Genomic DNA, 15,854 nt, shown 5'->3' on the forward strand with positions numbered 1-15,854 from the left:
CTATGAAGTCTCAGTAGCCAGGGCCTATCCCATCACCACCTGCAAGGCAGCAGAGGAGGTCATGAGATCACAGGTTCAACCAAGTTTCCAGATCATCATGTAAGGCCCTGGTGATAGGGCAGGGTCAAGGTAAAACCAGGAGGTCAATCCACAGGTCAGATTCAGTGAATGTCAGGCAGGTTCACAAAGACAGAGGAAAGCCAAAGTCAACATGGAAAGAGTTCCTGGAGCAGGGTTGACAGGCAAAGACGTATTCAAGGCTACAGATTAGAGCATTTATGAATCATAGATTTTAAAGACACAAAGAAACAGCCAATACTGCTTGAAAAGTTAATGTTGTATTTCATCCACACTGGTGTATCCAGCTTTCTCCATGGCATTGCTTGCGAGTCCTGGGTGAAGCTTTGCTGTGCTGGTCACAATGACAGCATGGTCCAAAGAGATGCTCCTGCCCCAGAGACCTCAGGTAGGGGCCAGTGATTTTATCTGCAGTTTCATGGGGCAGGTACAAGGCTACCAGTGCTCTGTTTTCCCTGAGAAGCCCAGCAGTGTATGTTACTGCCAGAGACAGAAAATTGCACTATCCAATTTAGCTGGGACATGTACAATCTCTTCAATGAAGAGATTGAGTCTATTAGATTCGTCTGTAGTTTTGTTCCAGCCACTCAATTGTAAGGGGGTTAAGCTGGAGACAAACAGTGATTCAATTTTATGACCAGACTGAAAACACAAATAAATCTGCTGCTCCTGTGTGCTAACTGTCCTGTGTGCCCAAGGGCAGGATGCTTTAATTGGGTGTAATAGCTCCAGGTCTGGACTTATGTATGTGCACATCAAACACTCCTTTTAAACCATGAACAAGTGCTATTGAAATAATTACTGTATGAACATCACCATCTTTCTATATGGAAATGTGGAACATATGGCAAGCTCAACAGATTCCTATAGCCATCATCCAGATAACATTATTAAAAAAAAAAAAAAGAAAAAAAAGAAAAGCCATTTTATTTTTGGCATATTGGCTGAGAACACTTGGGAGGCTGAACTGGAGACTGCTGTCATATTTGTCATCCTGCTGATTGCCTAATGTAAAACACAGAAGGCCAGTGAAGTGTGAGAAAAGCAAGACATTGTAGAGGACCAAAGCCTGAGCACTGGGAATAGGAAATTACAAGTGGTGACCTACAGTAAATATGCCACAAAAGTGCAGAAACCCAGCTTTTTGCAGCCAGGGCACAGGCTGTTGACTGGAAAAAAGCTTCAGATTTCTCTGAGCTATTAGGAATTTGCAGTGCTGTGGATGCCATGTCCTAAAAGTCCTGGAGGAAGAATATGGGCACTGCGGCTGCCAACTGATTCATGAGGAGCAGCTGCAAAGAAAATGCCTCTTCCTGCCCTCCCAGATGGAGGAAAACTGTCATGCAAGGGCACCTACAAGGGAGGGTTGGACTTCAGCCTTCAAGCAGATTTGTTTAAGACCCCAGATGGGAAAAAACACTCCTCAAACATCCTGAATATCCTGTTCAAAGGAAAGGCTGATTGTCCTCCCTGTGAGAATTTTTCATGGTAATGTAGAGAAGAAAGACTCTGCTCTTCTAGACCAGGAGCTGGTGCCTGCATCTGCTGTTTCAAATGGCTGTGAGATAAGGCTTTTCTGAGAGAGATAGTTTCCTCCTGTTCCAAAGGTGGGGAGAGGACTAGGAAAAGGAGCTGCAAGGAGGAGCTGAAGACGGAGAATCCCAGGTGAATGAATGTCCTTGAAAAAGCAGAGCAGATGCTTAAGCTGGATGCTTTTTTATTTATTTATTTTAATGGACATTCTAGAATAAGATCATTCTTGTTAAGTTTTGATATTTCTTAATATCACTTAGAAGTGCTTTCTGACAAATGAACTACAGGGAAATGCCTTTCTTGCTATGGAAACACCATGGTGATTTACATCAGCTTAAGGAGTTCAGCTTCTGCAAGTTCTTTGCAGCAATAAGGTAATTTTCTTGGTTATTTCTTTTAATAGGGAATTCTCCTGGTCCATAACACGGTCCTTCAGAAGTTGCCTTCCCTTTCCAGGATTTCTGTGTAGTCTGCTGAATATTCAATGGCAACATACAGGAAGCTGGGACAGAGATGGGACAGGTGACTTCAGTTTTGAAATGTGACTGGATTTTGTGCATTCAATTCAATTTCGGTTGCAAACAAAATGAAGAAGAGTTATGAAGAGGGTCTTAATTTCTCTTTCTCAGGAGAGCCATGTGAGTAAGAGGAAGGAGTATGTGTATCTGTGTGAGAGAGAACATAGTAACTGTTATGGTAAATGACGGGTGAAAGAGATTTATTCATTGTTAATTTGCCTTTCCTCTGTTTCATTGCCCATATAACATGCAGTTTAAAAATATACACGCGCTAATTAGGAGACATTTTCTGGAAGGGAGTCACAGCTGCATGATGTGAAATTTCTGCAATCAGTGAAAAAATGTAAGGGGCTTGTTTACACAGTTCAGACATCCAACTTCAGCTATACTGCCACGAATGGCTGAACTTGTGATATTCCTTTCTTCCTTCATAGTTAAGTATTTCTTGAAGAACTTGTAATGCTTCCTGTAATACTACTCATTAGGCTGCTCTTGAAGTATGGTTTGTGTACACAAAAGCTTGACCATTTTTTGTTTGAATAAAACATGTTTTTACACATCCTCTGCAAAATTTTTTTCTTGTCTTTAATATTTTCTCCCAGGGATATTGCCAGTGAAATTTCTAGAGCTCCTTTAGGTTTCCACAGGTTTTCACACCCTTAGATGAGGAATGATTTGTTTTCCACTGCCTCAAATCTGTCATTATTTTTGATGCATGCTTCATTCCTACCTTACAATACTTAAATCATCAAGAATATTTTAAGGAGTTCTCTAGTTGTTTATCTCTACCTTATTCATTATCAGCAATTTATCACCGTATGGTATCTTCTTCCCACTTCTAGATGTGTAAAAGCCACAAATAACTAGTATTATTTTAAGTGTACAATAAAGTCATATTACAGTGACAAACTGAATCATTGAACTGTTTATGGCATGTATTCATTATTGCATTATATATAATGTTAGTTTGTGCAATAAGGTATATTATGCAGCTGACTGTGTTCTGTGCAGCGACTGGGACTTGTAATCTAACAAAACCAGAAACACAGCTTCAGTGAACTGTACGAAAACCATACTTTCAATCTAATTTTTCCTTTCTGATGGCTGAATTTGTGAAATTGAGATCCTGCCACAAATGTCTTCATTATGAAGGGTGACCTTTTTCAAGATACCACATCCTGTGTGGTTAAATGGCTTATGCATTTATTAGCACCTTTAGATTCAGAGCCTGCCCACTTGGTGCTAGCAGAGGAATATTTTGCCTTCTCTGATGTTAGTGTGTGCTATAAAACATTCCAGAAAATTCCAGAAAACCTGTGAACAAAATGTATCATAGGCTTAAGACTCATGAACCTTAAATGGTTTGGAAAGCCTTCAGATAATGTTTGAGAAGAGCAGGTTTACACCTTACAAATATTGACTAGTTAAAGGACAAGGCTCAGCAAATAAGACTTGATAGAGTCAATTGAACACTTCTTATTATCTGTAGATTAAGTGCTGCTTCCCACTTTAAAGGGTTTTATTTTGCACCTACTGTCTTCTTCAAGAAGGTTCCTGAGACTGTGTGGGATACTGGAGAGGAATTTCATTGCAGCAGGGAGATGATAATTTTTAGGCTGTCACAGGAAGCCTTGCTCTGGTGGGACAGAGATTAGGAACAAAGGATACAATAAACCTCCACAAACAGATCAGAAGCTGGTCTGGAAATCTGAAGGGCCACATTGAATTTCTTTACTTGAATTCCAAAGTTTACAGGAAGTAATTATAGTCTGAAGATGGAGATTTCATAAAGCTAGAGCAAAACTAAGCTGTGAAACAGATACATTTGAAGAATTGTGTGAGTTCTTAAAGCTATTTAAGAAACAGAAGGTGGATCTTAATATCCATATTTAAGGATTAATCATCTGCAGCTGGTGTGGAACATTCACAAGAGACTAAAAGTAAGCCCTTAGGACTTCTGGTGAGATGACACTGCAGTGACAACTCTGAGGTTTCCTGCTCTTTGGGGCCTCTGTAGATGGCACAGCCATACCAGCAGGACAGTCCTGTGTGTGTCATGTAGAGGGTTCTGCCTTTTCTAGGACATTATGTGCTACTGATCTTTCCCAGATAGTTTTCACTGAGATGGTTTCCAAGATAGTAGCTCCTTTTTCTTTTGCCTAACAAGAGAAGCCAAAAGGTAATTGGTGTTTAGTAAATATAAATAGCACAACACAATTTAGCTGACTGTCAAAAATGCTCCCAACAAGGACAAAGCAGCAAAAAAAACTCAGTAGACCAATGATTCCACAAAATATAAATATAGGCAGGGAAATATGTGCTAATACCACTGTGGTCACAAGAAAGCACAGGAGAACAGCATCTATAAAATTCCTCAGGCCTGGCCTAGTCACTAGATTTACCCTGATTTACACCATCTGAGTGCCCAGCCCATGGCATATAACTGTAGCTGCTGCTGCTAGTGTTGTGAGTGAAGATGAAAGATGAAATTCAGTTCAAGGTAATCAGGAAAAACTTGTAAATGTCAGTTTAAAAAAAAAAAAAAAAAAAAAAAAAAGTAGAAATCAATGTAATTTTAGAAATAATGGAACTATTCTGCAAATATTAATATCTTCTTCATCTCTTTCCATTACCTTTTTACTGTGATGAAATCAGCTCTGTGAATTCTGCTTTGGTTCATATTTTTGAAGACCATTTAGTTATTTTATACTCTGCACATGTACTCTGAAGTACATATGTACATGTACACTTTCATCCTTCTTGGGGTTATTATATGTGGAGTGTGTGTATAAAGGATATAAATATATTTTAGCTTGGATGGGAGTACAGTTTGCTGGCTAAAAAACTGGGTGAATGACTGGGCCAGAGTGGTGGTGCAGGAAATTAAATCTGGAACACAAGTCTGGTGTGGAGCAGCTGATGGAGGTGGGAGTGTTTAGCCTGGAGAAAAGGAGGTTCAGGGGTGACCTTACTGCTCTCCACAGCCTCCTGAAAGGAAGCTGTAGCCAGTTGAGGGTCACTCTCTTCTCCCAAGTAACAAGTGATAGGGCAAGATAAAATGTTCTGAAGTTGTACCAGGGGAGGTTTATATTGGATGTTAGGAAAATTTTTCACCAGAAAGGTTGTAAATATTGGGACAGGCTGCCCAGGGAAGTGGTGGAGCCAACTTCCTGGAGCTATTTAAAATATGTATAGATATGGACCAAGTCCCACAATGGTGGACTTGGCAGTCCTGGGATAATGGTTGGGCATGGCTACCTTAAAGTTCATTTCCATCCTGAATGATTCTGTAGTTCTGTGATTTTTTTACTTGTGACATTGCAGTATATTCTTCACCGGAAAAGAAAAGGTGACTGTAATGCCCCTAAAATCTGCTGCTCCTTGTAAATGCAGGTATGTGCTTGTAACTAAGTAAGACTCAGACCTGACTCACAGTGGATTTGCTGATGCCCAATAAAGGTTGAGTTAATTCTGTCTCCCCTCTTAGCCCACCTCTTTTTAAAAGCTTTTGGGAACTTTGTGTCAGTGAGATCTATCCAGTTCTGTTATGCTGACTATGAAACAAGGAATCTAAAATACACTGGGACAGAGGGAGCAGAAACACAGGCAGCATACATGGTTACACAAGGTTAAAAATGAGGTTGAAAATAATTTGCTGCTACAACAGTGTGTGACTTCTCAGCATCCCAGAGCCATGTTTTACACAACGGTGAGATCCTAGAAAAAGACAAGAATGAGATCCAAAAGGAGTTACAAAACCTCTCTGAGGTACTCGTGAGATAAGGCAAAAATTATCTAATGCCTGGAGAGCTTCTCTCTTCCTCCCCCTTCACATCTTGTTTTGAGTTTGCAGCAGTTTTGAGAAAAATGAGTTTTTAACAAATCAAGTTATTTGAAAAAAAACATTTCAGGAACATAGTTCATATTGGCAGCAGGCTCTAAAACTCAAGTTAATAAATTTCCAAGTAGTAAAAGTAGAGTTTTGTTGAAGAATCCCAGTCATCTGATATGTAGGTGTGTAGAATATGATAGTTTGTTGGCTTTCCCTGCTCATAAACCATGTGTTTTAAGTAGAAAAAAAAGAGAACTATTTATTCCTGGATGACTTTTGACAGTTGATCTGACAATAGAGTACTCTGATGACTTTGTACCAACCACATTTTGGTGACAAGATACACTGTATATGCTAGGGAAATACAATTTACTGTGTTACTGTTAGGTAAAAAAACCCTGCAGAAATCTCACCCTTTAATTGCACTTAGTGTCAGGGCATGAGAGTAGCCCACAGTGGGCTTGCTAGGTTTCTTTTATGGGACATTCCCATTCCTCTTCTCTTTTGGTTTCCATGGTTCCAGAGGAATACCCTCTTAGTGTATTGTGCTGTGGGAAGCACTTTGACCTTGCTCATGTGAACTAATGTCTTTGGTTGTTGCAGTTATAAACTTTAAATGAAGCTTTTGCACCTTGGTCAGAGATCTAATATCTAGCATGGATTGGATTGTGGCTGTTGGATTGACAAAAAGTAACTAAACTGTTTTTAATAGGCATCCTGCAATTCCATTTGGGTAGTTTCAAAATGAATATCCAATTTGGTAACAGCTCATTTTTCAGCATAATGCGCCATAGAATTGTAAATATTTTGGTTTGACCCTGGAGAAAAGGATGAGAATTATAGGTCAAAGTGTAAGTTCTGAGGCTGATTCTGCTGCTCATCTGCTTCCCAGATAAAGATGTGACAGATGTTGGACACGGTCCACCTCTTTTTTTTCATAGAATTATAAAATTGTTTGGGAAGGGACCTTAAAGACCATCCAGTTCCAATCCCATGCCATTGGCAGAGACACATTCCACTAGTCCAAGTTGCTAAGAGCCCCATCCAGCTTTACCATGAACACTTCCAGGGATGGGGCATCCACGTTTCTCAGGGAAACCTGTGGCAGTGATTCACCACCCTCACAGTAAAGTTTCTTCCATATGCCATGTAAATTTATCCTCTTCCAGTTTGAACCCATTACTCCTTGCCCTATCACTACAGCTCTTGTTTGCTTTTATCTGATGATGTCCTGCAGTTGTTGCTCATCTTCCACTGCAGATTCAGGGAAGGACTGCTTTTCCTCTTTGAAATGTCCAGGGCTCCCATGTGGTCTGGTCAGACAGAGAATCAGATTTTCTTTCCAGAATTTAGTAGCCACATAGCATATCTGTAAATGTTGATGTTTGTGGCTTCTTTTGCCAGATACAAATTGCAGTGAGTGTCATTAAAGGAAGAATGTTTAGCTCTGAAGTGATAGAGCTGTGACAAAATTTCTGCACAGGCTGCCTGCAGATCCTGGAAGGCATTGTGACACCCACTATATTTGTTTTAATGCCATCCTCTACTTAAAAATATATGAAAGACCAGCTGGGAATGACTCTTGCAACTCCACACCTCTTTAAGCAAGACTCTATAAGGGCAGGGCTAGAAAAGCCTATGGTAATGTAGCCTGTCCAGGAGCTGGTCCCTCTTCTCTCTTAGTTCACTTCAGGTTTTCAGTTTCCCATGGAATTTAATAGGCTGACTTTCTTAGAATTTTTAAGATCTAAACTTAAAATTATTTATATTATTACAATAGTTCACTGACTTGATGTGGCTGCTACAGCTTTATGCAAAGGGCAGGGTGATCTCAGTGATACCTCTTTTAAAGTGATCAGCAATCCTTGATCTGTTCTACACTTACAATATGAATATTTAGGAACAGCTGCACAGAGACACAAATAAGGATTCTGAATAAGGATGCAGAACAAACTGAGCATCCACTATGTCTTTCAGCTGAGCAGTCTGCAGATAATTCAAGCCTTTACAGAGTGTCTTCTGCCTTGAATAAAGTGATTGCAAGGGGTCTTGATGTACTTCCCAAGTCCTGCTGTCCCCACTATTCCTGATATGAGCCCAAAGTGTCCAAAAGCCAATGGCATCCTGGCTCATATCAGGAATAGCGGCTCTTGTTCAGCTCCTGTTGACCACTATTTCCAGGTCCTGTTCCACCAAGCAGCTTTCCAGCCACTCTTCCCCAAGCCTGGCATTTTGCCTAAAGTTGCTGTGACCCAAGTGTAGGACCTGGCACCTGGTCTTACTAATCTCATACCTTTAGCCTTAACCATCAATCCAGCCCATCCAGATTCCCCTGCAAAACCTTCCTGAAGCAGACCAACATTCCTGCCAGTTTGGTGTCATCTGCAAACTGACAGATGACCCTGACCCCCTTTTCCAGATTCTTGATACAGATATCAAACAGATATCAAACAGTACTGAGAGCTGGGGAAGCCCACCCATGACTGGCTGCCACCTGGATGTAACTCCATTCCCCATCTCTGGGCCCAGCCCCACAGCCAGTGCCATGTCCAAGCTATGAGCAGACACTTTCTCCAGGAGAATGCTGTGGGAAATAGCATCAAAGGCTTTACTAAACTCCTGGGAAACAAGGGCCAGAGCCTCTCCCTCATGTACTAAGTGGGTCATCTTATCATGGGAGGAGGTCATGTCTGTCAAACAGGCCTTACATGAGGTACTTAACTTACATTAAGTACCTCAGCCTCTTCCTCTCCTTTGTCACTGTGTTACCCTCCCGCAACCCAGTAAAGGCTGGAGATTGTCCTGAGCCCTCCTTTCATTCCTAATGTAATTATGGAAACATTTTTATTTGTCTTTTACAGCACTGGGTAAATTAACTTCCAGGCTTTGGCCTTTCTGATTTTCTCCCTGCATAACCCCTTGAAAGCTGTGTGGGCCTCCGGCCCCTTCTTCCAAAGGTCCTAAATCCTAAACACTCTGGTTCCATGAGAGTTCCACGAGAGTTCCAGCTGAGTTCCACGCAGGCCCCGCTGGCCGGGCCGGGTGTGGCCATGGAACCATGGAGCCCTGGTGTCTGTGACATCGGGGACACGGCCCCGGGCACGGCCGTGGCGGGGCGGGCGCTGCAGTGCGGCTCAGGGCAGCGGTGAGGGCGGCAGGAGGGCACGGCCGGGCTGAGCCAGGGCCGGGCAGGAGCAGAGAGCCTGGGCAGCGCCCGGGGCCGGGCAGAGGCTGCAGGGCCGGGCACAGGCTGCAGGGCTGGGCAGAGGCTGCAGGGCTGGGCAGAGGCTGCAGGGGCTGTGCAGAGGCTGCAGGGCTGTGCAGAGGCTGCAGGGGCTGTGCAGAGGCTGCAGGGGCCGTGCAGAGGCTGCAGGGCCGGGCAGAGGCTGCAGGGCTGGGCAGAGGCTGCAGGGCTGGGCAGAGGCTGCAGGGGCCATGCAGAGGCTGCAGGGGCTGTGGGGAAGCTGCAGGGGCCATGCAGAGGCTGCAGGGGCCATGCAGAGGCTGCAGGGGCTGGGCAGAGGCTGCAGGGGCCATGCAGAGGCTGCAGGGGCTGTGGGGAGGCTGCAGGGCTGTGCAGAGGCTGCAGGGGCTGTGCAGAGGCTGCAGGGGCTGTGGGGAGCGCCTGGGCAGGGACGGGGCCGTCCCTGGGGCCAGCGCCTGTCCCTGGACCCCGCGTGTCCCGCCCCCACTGCCCCAGCCGCCCTCTCCCTGCCACCCAGCCCCACTGAGCCCCTGCTCTCCTCCTGCTCCTCCAGGCCATGGCTGGCAAGATCACCAAAATCCTGCTGGTCCTGGCCATCCTCCAGCACAGGCTGAGGGCAGATGTCCAGGCAGTGAAGGTCACGGAAAATGTTCTGACACAACACGAGGAACAGCACAACCAGGAGATGACTTGGCTGGTGAGAAAGATTGTAAATCACTCAAGTGACTGGGCAGCTGAGAATGACTCTGGTTAGTCTGTGAACAGCAGGGAAGTGATCCTTTAGCATGGGCTGAGCTTAATTGTGTCTGCGTCCTGCTTGGCTGTCTCTGCCCAGGTGCTGTTTCCTGCCTGCTCCTCATCTCTGTTTTCCAGTTCAGAACAACTGGCCTTACTCTAAAGATTGAGGCAAAGAAGGCATTAAATATCTCAGTCTCTTCCTCAATCTATCTCACTATATTTCGCCTCTATCCAGTAAAGGATGGAGATTGTCCTTAGCCCTCCTTTTGTTTCCAATGAATTTATAGAAACATTTTTTATTCTCATATGTAGCATTTAATATATAACCAGATTCAGTTCTAGTTGGGCTTTGGCCCTTCTCATTTTCTCCCTGCACATCTCCACAACAGCTGTGCAGTCCTCCCAAAAGGCTGACCCATCTTCCAAAGGTCATAAACACTGTTTCCTTCTGAATTCCATCTGTTTTTTATCCAAAGCCCAGCCTGGCTGGGCAGAGTGTTACTGTGGCACTCCAATGAGAGGGGACAGGTCCCCACATGCCCTGTGTGGCAGTGCCAGCGTTGCAGTGTGGCTTGAGGCAGCAGCGAGTGGGGCAGGCTGGGGGAAAGATGAGTGTCAGACAAGTAGCACAGTACCCAGAGGAATTTCTAAGGTTGTGAAGAGGGTGCAGGGGATGTGGGGAGTGTCTTGGGCAGGGCAGGTTCCACACTTGAGGAAAGTGCCCTCAGGGTTGAGGGGATGGCTGCCCCCATCCCTCGGCCCTACATTTCCTGCCCCAGCTGCCATCTCCCCATCACCCATCCCTGCTGAACTGCTTTCTCCCTCCTCCAGGCCAGAGCTGGAAGGATTTCCAAAATCCTGGTCCTGCTAGGCATCTTCCAATATGTAGTGAGGGTGAATCAACCACCAGTGAAAGTCACGGAAGAGCTCGTGAAGCAGCACGAGAAGGAGCGCATTGTGGAGATGGCCCGGCTGCTGTTGATGGAAAAGCAGCGTGGTCTCACCCCGGGAAGATTGCTCCTCCTGGCTTGTCAGGAGTGGTGGTTCTGGGTCGGTGCTGAAATCCTCCTCGTGCTCTTTGGGCTCTACTGGCTGCCCAGGCAGAGCAGCTCCGACTGTGATGATGGCAGCCAGCAGGAAACCTCCAGCAGTGCCCAGGAGCAGATGAAGGAGGAGGAGAACGTCTGTGAGGATAATCCTGACTCTTATGACAGGCCAGAGAAGCCCCCAGATAAGGTAGGGACCTCTGGCGCATTTGCCAAGCCCTTACCAAGAACAGCTTTCTGAGGGCTGCATCCAGACATGAGAGCTGGCAGTGCCTACAAATACCTGAATGCCTGCAAGGACATGATTGACCCCTTGCTGCTCCTGCCCCTGAGACCACTCATTGTGCACTTTTTCCAACAGAGCTGGCCATGGTGGAGGATATTCTGGCGAGACACCCCTGTGGCCAAGGGGAACAGTGACCAGGAAATGTGCTGTGCTACCTCCCCTCATGGCTGAGGATGCAAACAAGAGCTCAGATCCCTGCTTCCTGTGCAGCCCCTGCAAATAGCCCCAGTTGTGATGCTCCCCCTGCCAGGAAGTGTGGAACCCTTTGTAAATATGTTCATAAAAGCATGTATTTCTTTTAGTAAATCTGTTTGAGCAAGAGAGTGTTGGGGAATTGATGCTTCTTGTCTCCTGAACTACAAAGTGGGTCACTTGTCATAAGGGAGATAGGTTGGTCAGATAGGACCTGTCTTCTACAAACCCATCCTGGTTGGGTCTGGTGCCCTGGCTGTCCTGTGTGAGCAACATGATGGCTCTCGAGCTGCTCCATGACCTTCCCTGGCACCAAATTCAGGCTGACAGGGCTGTATTTCTTCTCACTGTCCAGCTTTGAATATCAGAGACTCTTGAATGTCTTCCTCCTCCTCAGTCCAGCTCTGAACAGCGCCTGCAGAGGTTCAGGGGGTTGCTCTGCACTGTATGCTGTGGCAGGTGGTTTCCATTTCCTACATCTCACATGGGTCTTTCAGTAAGGTATTTTGTTTTCTGTATATTGACAGAGGAGCTGGATTCCATACCCAGCACCCAATTTATACTTCAGCTGGAGGGATGGGTACAGACCTTTATTTCAAAATAGGCAGTAGTGTTTTGGGGCTGAAAACCATATGGGCCACCAAAGCCTAAAACTGTAAGGCTTTAAAAATATTCAGACACATTTTTATTGTTCAAATGTAACTACTAACAGCACCTTTCCAACTTCTTCCCTTGAAAAATTCTGTCCAGTCACCTTGCAGGGCCTCATTTTACACATCCAGTAGTGACTTTGAATATTTGTTTTGCACTACAAGCCCTTTTTTAAATAGGCAGTCTGTCTAAATGCAGTGTGTTTGATGTAAGGACAGGGGATGTATTTCATCAATCTGTTGCTCTTTTTCTCTCTTTATTCACTAAGCCAGAGGCCACATTAAGTAAATAATTTTTCTTGATTCATGGTCTCTGAACCCAACATTAGGTGTGGTTAACCCCCTACCAATCCTTTCCCAATGAGTAAAGGAAGGGAGATAAATACCACTTAGCTAATATGCTTTGTGATCTTGTCAATCTTTGTGACAAGATAACTAACACTGTGCTATTTTGCACATCTATATTATATATTACATGTCAAATAAAGATAAAATAGCTTGAAAAATCTAATTAGAATGTCCCAGCATCAGAAGTTTCAGCATGAAGACTGAATGCTATCCTCTCAAGAGTACACTAGATTTTACTTGGCATCCCTATTCAAAATATGTTAAGTAACATCCAATAGACCTCATCACACTGGCAATGAAAATAGGTGAAATTGTGCCACACCTGAGAGGCTTAGTGGATATAAAATCACAGTTTTTATCATACATACCATACATGCAGTCTTCTAATAATTCTTAAGAATCAGAGAATTAAAATTGTTAGAAAGATTAGACATTTTTTGTTGTTGTTTCAACTAATTTTAATTCACCGTATTATACAAAAGAGATTTGAGTGCCTTTATGTCATTAATTAAAAATGTTTGTAACTTCAGAGGGACCGAACTTCAGAAAGCTCACTGCTTTGAAAGATTCTATCAGTGTAAAAACAAATACTTTATAGTTAAAATGGAGAGCATAATGAAATCCAAAAGGATGTTGCCTTGCCTAAAGGCAATTATGGATGGTAATCTGTTGATTCTGTTGGTGCCAGTATTTCACTTGGGGATTCAATGATAGGGAATAGGTAGGAAATGATTTGTTTTATCCCAGAGGAAGTTTTGAGATATTTATTTTTTCCTTGTGCAGTGTAGAGAAAGAAAACTCATATCCTGAAAGTTTTCAAGGAGTGGTAATCTGAAAATTATGGATCATTTAATTTTCAAGTACCTTATTAAAGGAAATTAGTAGGAATTATTAATTAGAAGTATGGCAAACTGGAAAAGCTCCCAAAGTCCACATTTTAACTTTCTGTTTTTGAAAACCTGTGGAAGGGAGATCTCCTATTGAAAAAAGTGATTTGTAAAAAATCCTCAATCAACATTTCAGCTCACAAAATTTATCACAGAATGATTGTCATTAGAAGGGACCTTTGGGTCCAGTCCCCGTTTAAGAAAGACACTTAGAGGTGTTGTCCACAGGCACGTCCAGGTATTTTTTTAGTTTCACTAAAGGAGGGAGACTCCACCACCTCCTTGGGCAACCTGTGCCAGTTCCAAGTCATGTCCACAGTGAAAAGATATTTTCTGATATTCAGAGAACCCCCTGTGTTTCAGTTTGTGGCCAATGTCTCTGGTCCTGTTGTTGAGCACCACTGAGAAGAGCCTGGCTCTGTCCTCTTTGCACCCTCCCTTTAGGTATCTGTGCACGTCAATGAGATCCCTCCTGAGCCTTTTCCTCTCTGGCTGAGCAGAGTCAAAAACCTGACTGAAGTCTAGACAGACAATATCCACTGTTCTACCCTCATCTACCAAGGCACCTAATTTTGATTTCTGAAAGCAGAGATAAGACAAGGGTGAAAGGATTACAAAGGCTGAAATTGCATGATGAAAATTGAGAGATGTGTGGAAGGTATTTCTGAAGTCCAATAGTAGTTTTTAATATACTTCTATGCACAAAAGATATACTGTGTAAATATATATGTGAAGGTTATATGCTAATCTTGTCTTGTCTTAGCAATCTTATCTGACTATGAAAAAAAAAAAATCAATGAAATCAGAGATCAATGAAATAAATTTCAGACTGACTAACACAACATGTTTTCGAGTGGTTCTTCATTGGGTTTCTGCTCCTTTTCAATCCTACCTTTTTCCTATCCTATTTAAGTCTTCAAATCAGTTATTCCAGTAATTCCATGTTGCAGCTGGACATCTGTAAAGCAAAGGTGATGCTCCTTCTATTGCCTGTCCCTGCTATTGGAACTCCATGTGGACTCCAAATCCTTCTGCTTCACTTCTGCAGGCTCCATGTTTAGTCCAAATGCATCTTCGTCGAATGCCAGATCCCTGCCCCATGATCAGAAATGGGGAACTCCAAGATTTAAAAGGGTGGTTGAAGCAGAAAACTGAATTGAAATTAAACAGACAACAGACACAGTAGCTTCTGGGTATGCTTTGAGACCTTCTAGATCCTCAGGTCACTGTTTCTGGGGTTGTGGGGGGTTCCCAGAAATCCTCTGAGGAATGTCAGGGTGGCAATTGCTCTGGGTGGGGAGAGCTAGAGGAATCATGGACTCCTGGCAAGCTCATGAGCTCTGCCAGCTGCTCCTGATAAAGGGATGCATTAAGGTTTTGGATTGAGCAGACTCCTGACAAAGCAGAGGAAAGAACCCTCTGAGTAGCTATGAAGGGAAAGCCTATATAGAAGCCCACCTCAGGGCACATAACTCTGTCCCTCATTGTCTTTCACTGAGCCAGTAATGGCCATTGCTTGTTATGTAAACTGAAATATTTTTCCCCCATTTTTTGCCTTCACTGTGACATATGAAAACTGCTCACAAAACAGGTCTTCTCATTATCATTGCAAAGAGATAACTTTGTTATTTTTGTTAGTAAACATGCTTTGTAATTGAATTTTATATTAGTAATTACAAACTCCTCCATGTAAGAGTTCAACAGATTTAGTTTATTTGTCACAAAAATACTTCTTTCAGTGTTGTTCTGCACAACCCACTCAAGGAGTTGAGATGTTTAAAAGTGAGTGTGCTCTCTCCCATAAAAGCAAGTGTAATTTTTTTCTACATGCCTTCCTAGCAGACCACTGCCCTCCACTCCTGCTGGATAATGCACTTATTTCTGCTGTTTCCATGTCCCCTGCCTGTGTTGCTCTTTGAAAGGGTTTCAGCAGCTGAGTTAAGGAGATCAGTAAGCAAGAAGCTCACAAGTTCATGGAGGAAAACTGAATGTTAACCTACACCCCATGAAAATGTAGATGTTGATGCTTGATGTGCAGGTCTGCCTCTTGGTAACACAGAGGGTTTTATACCCAACACTGCCTGACATAGAAGCCCCTTTGTCCCTTCAAATATGTCTATTTACATGGATCTAATTTGGTATGCCCTTCTCCCTTTCTGTTTAGATGCAGAACTCAACAGCAGATCAAACCCGAGAGAATGAAAACAGCCAAAGACCTTCCAGCCTGATATCCCAGCTGCTGTAGTTGTAAGGAGTTAATTAATTTCTTTTTCTTTAATTAAATAATTTGTTTTTAATGGGGATCTAGCCATATCCAACCACTTGATCTCATGACAAATGAGAAGGAATCCCTTGCTTCTAAGTAACCTCAGCTTCTGTTACACCCTCAGGTTTCAAATATTCACCATCCAGCAGTTATGCCTCCCCTGGAAGGAAAGGAACTGGGGATCTCTGCATCCCAGCCCAAATTCTGCACAGGCTCCTCTTCCTGTCAGATTCCTCTTCCTGTTCTGGGTCCTAATCCCTACTCTCTAAACCACA

General features: G+C 43.5%; 1 protein-coding gene across 1 annotated transcript; it reads left to right on the top strand.

The window, feature by feature from the left end:
• The first annotated feature begins 1,046 nt into the window (after positions 1-1,046).
• LOC115496941 (uncharacterized) lies at positions 1,047-11,557 on the top strand. Its single transcript, XM_072935235.1, has 5 exons — positions 1,047-1,743; positions 2,015-2,133; positions 2,241-2,307; positions 9,720-9,863; positions 10,736-11,557. The coding sequence occupies exons 3-5, from the start codon at positions 2,269-2,271 to the stop codon at positions 11,189-11,191; spliced, it is 639 nt and encodes a 212-aa protein (XP_072791336.1). The 5' UTR covers positions 1,047-1,743; positions 2,015-2,133; positions 2,241-2,268; the 3' UTR covers positions 11,192-11,557.
• Positions 11,558-15,854: the final 4,297 nt, after the last annotated feature.

Source organism: Taeniopygia guttata, chromosome 1, assembly GCF_048771995.1.
Source record: "Taeniopygia guttata chromosome 1, bTaeGut7.mat, whole genome shotgun sequence".
Lineage (NCBI taxonomy): Eukaryota > Metazoa > Chordata > Aves > Passeriformes > Estrildidae > Taeniopygia > Taeniopygia guttata.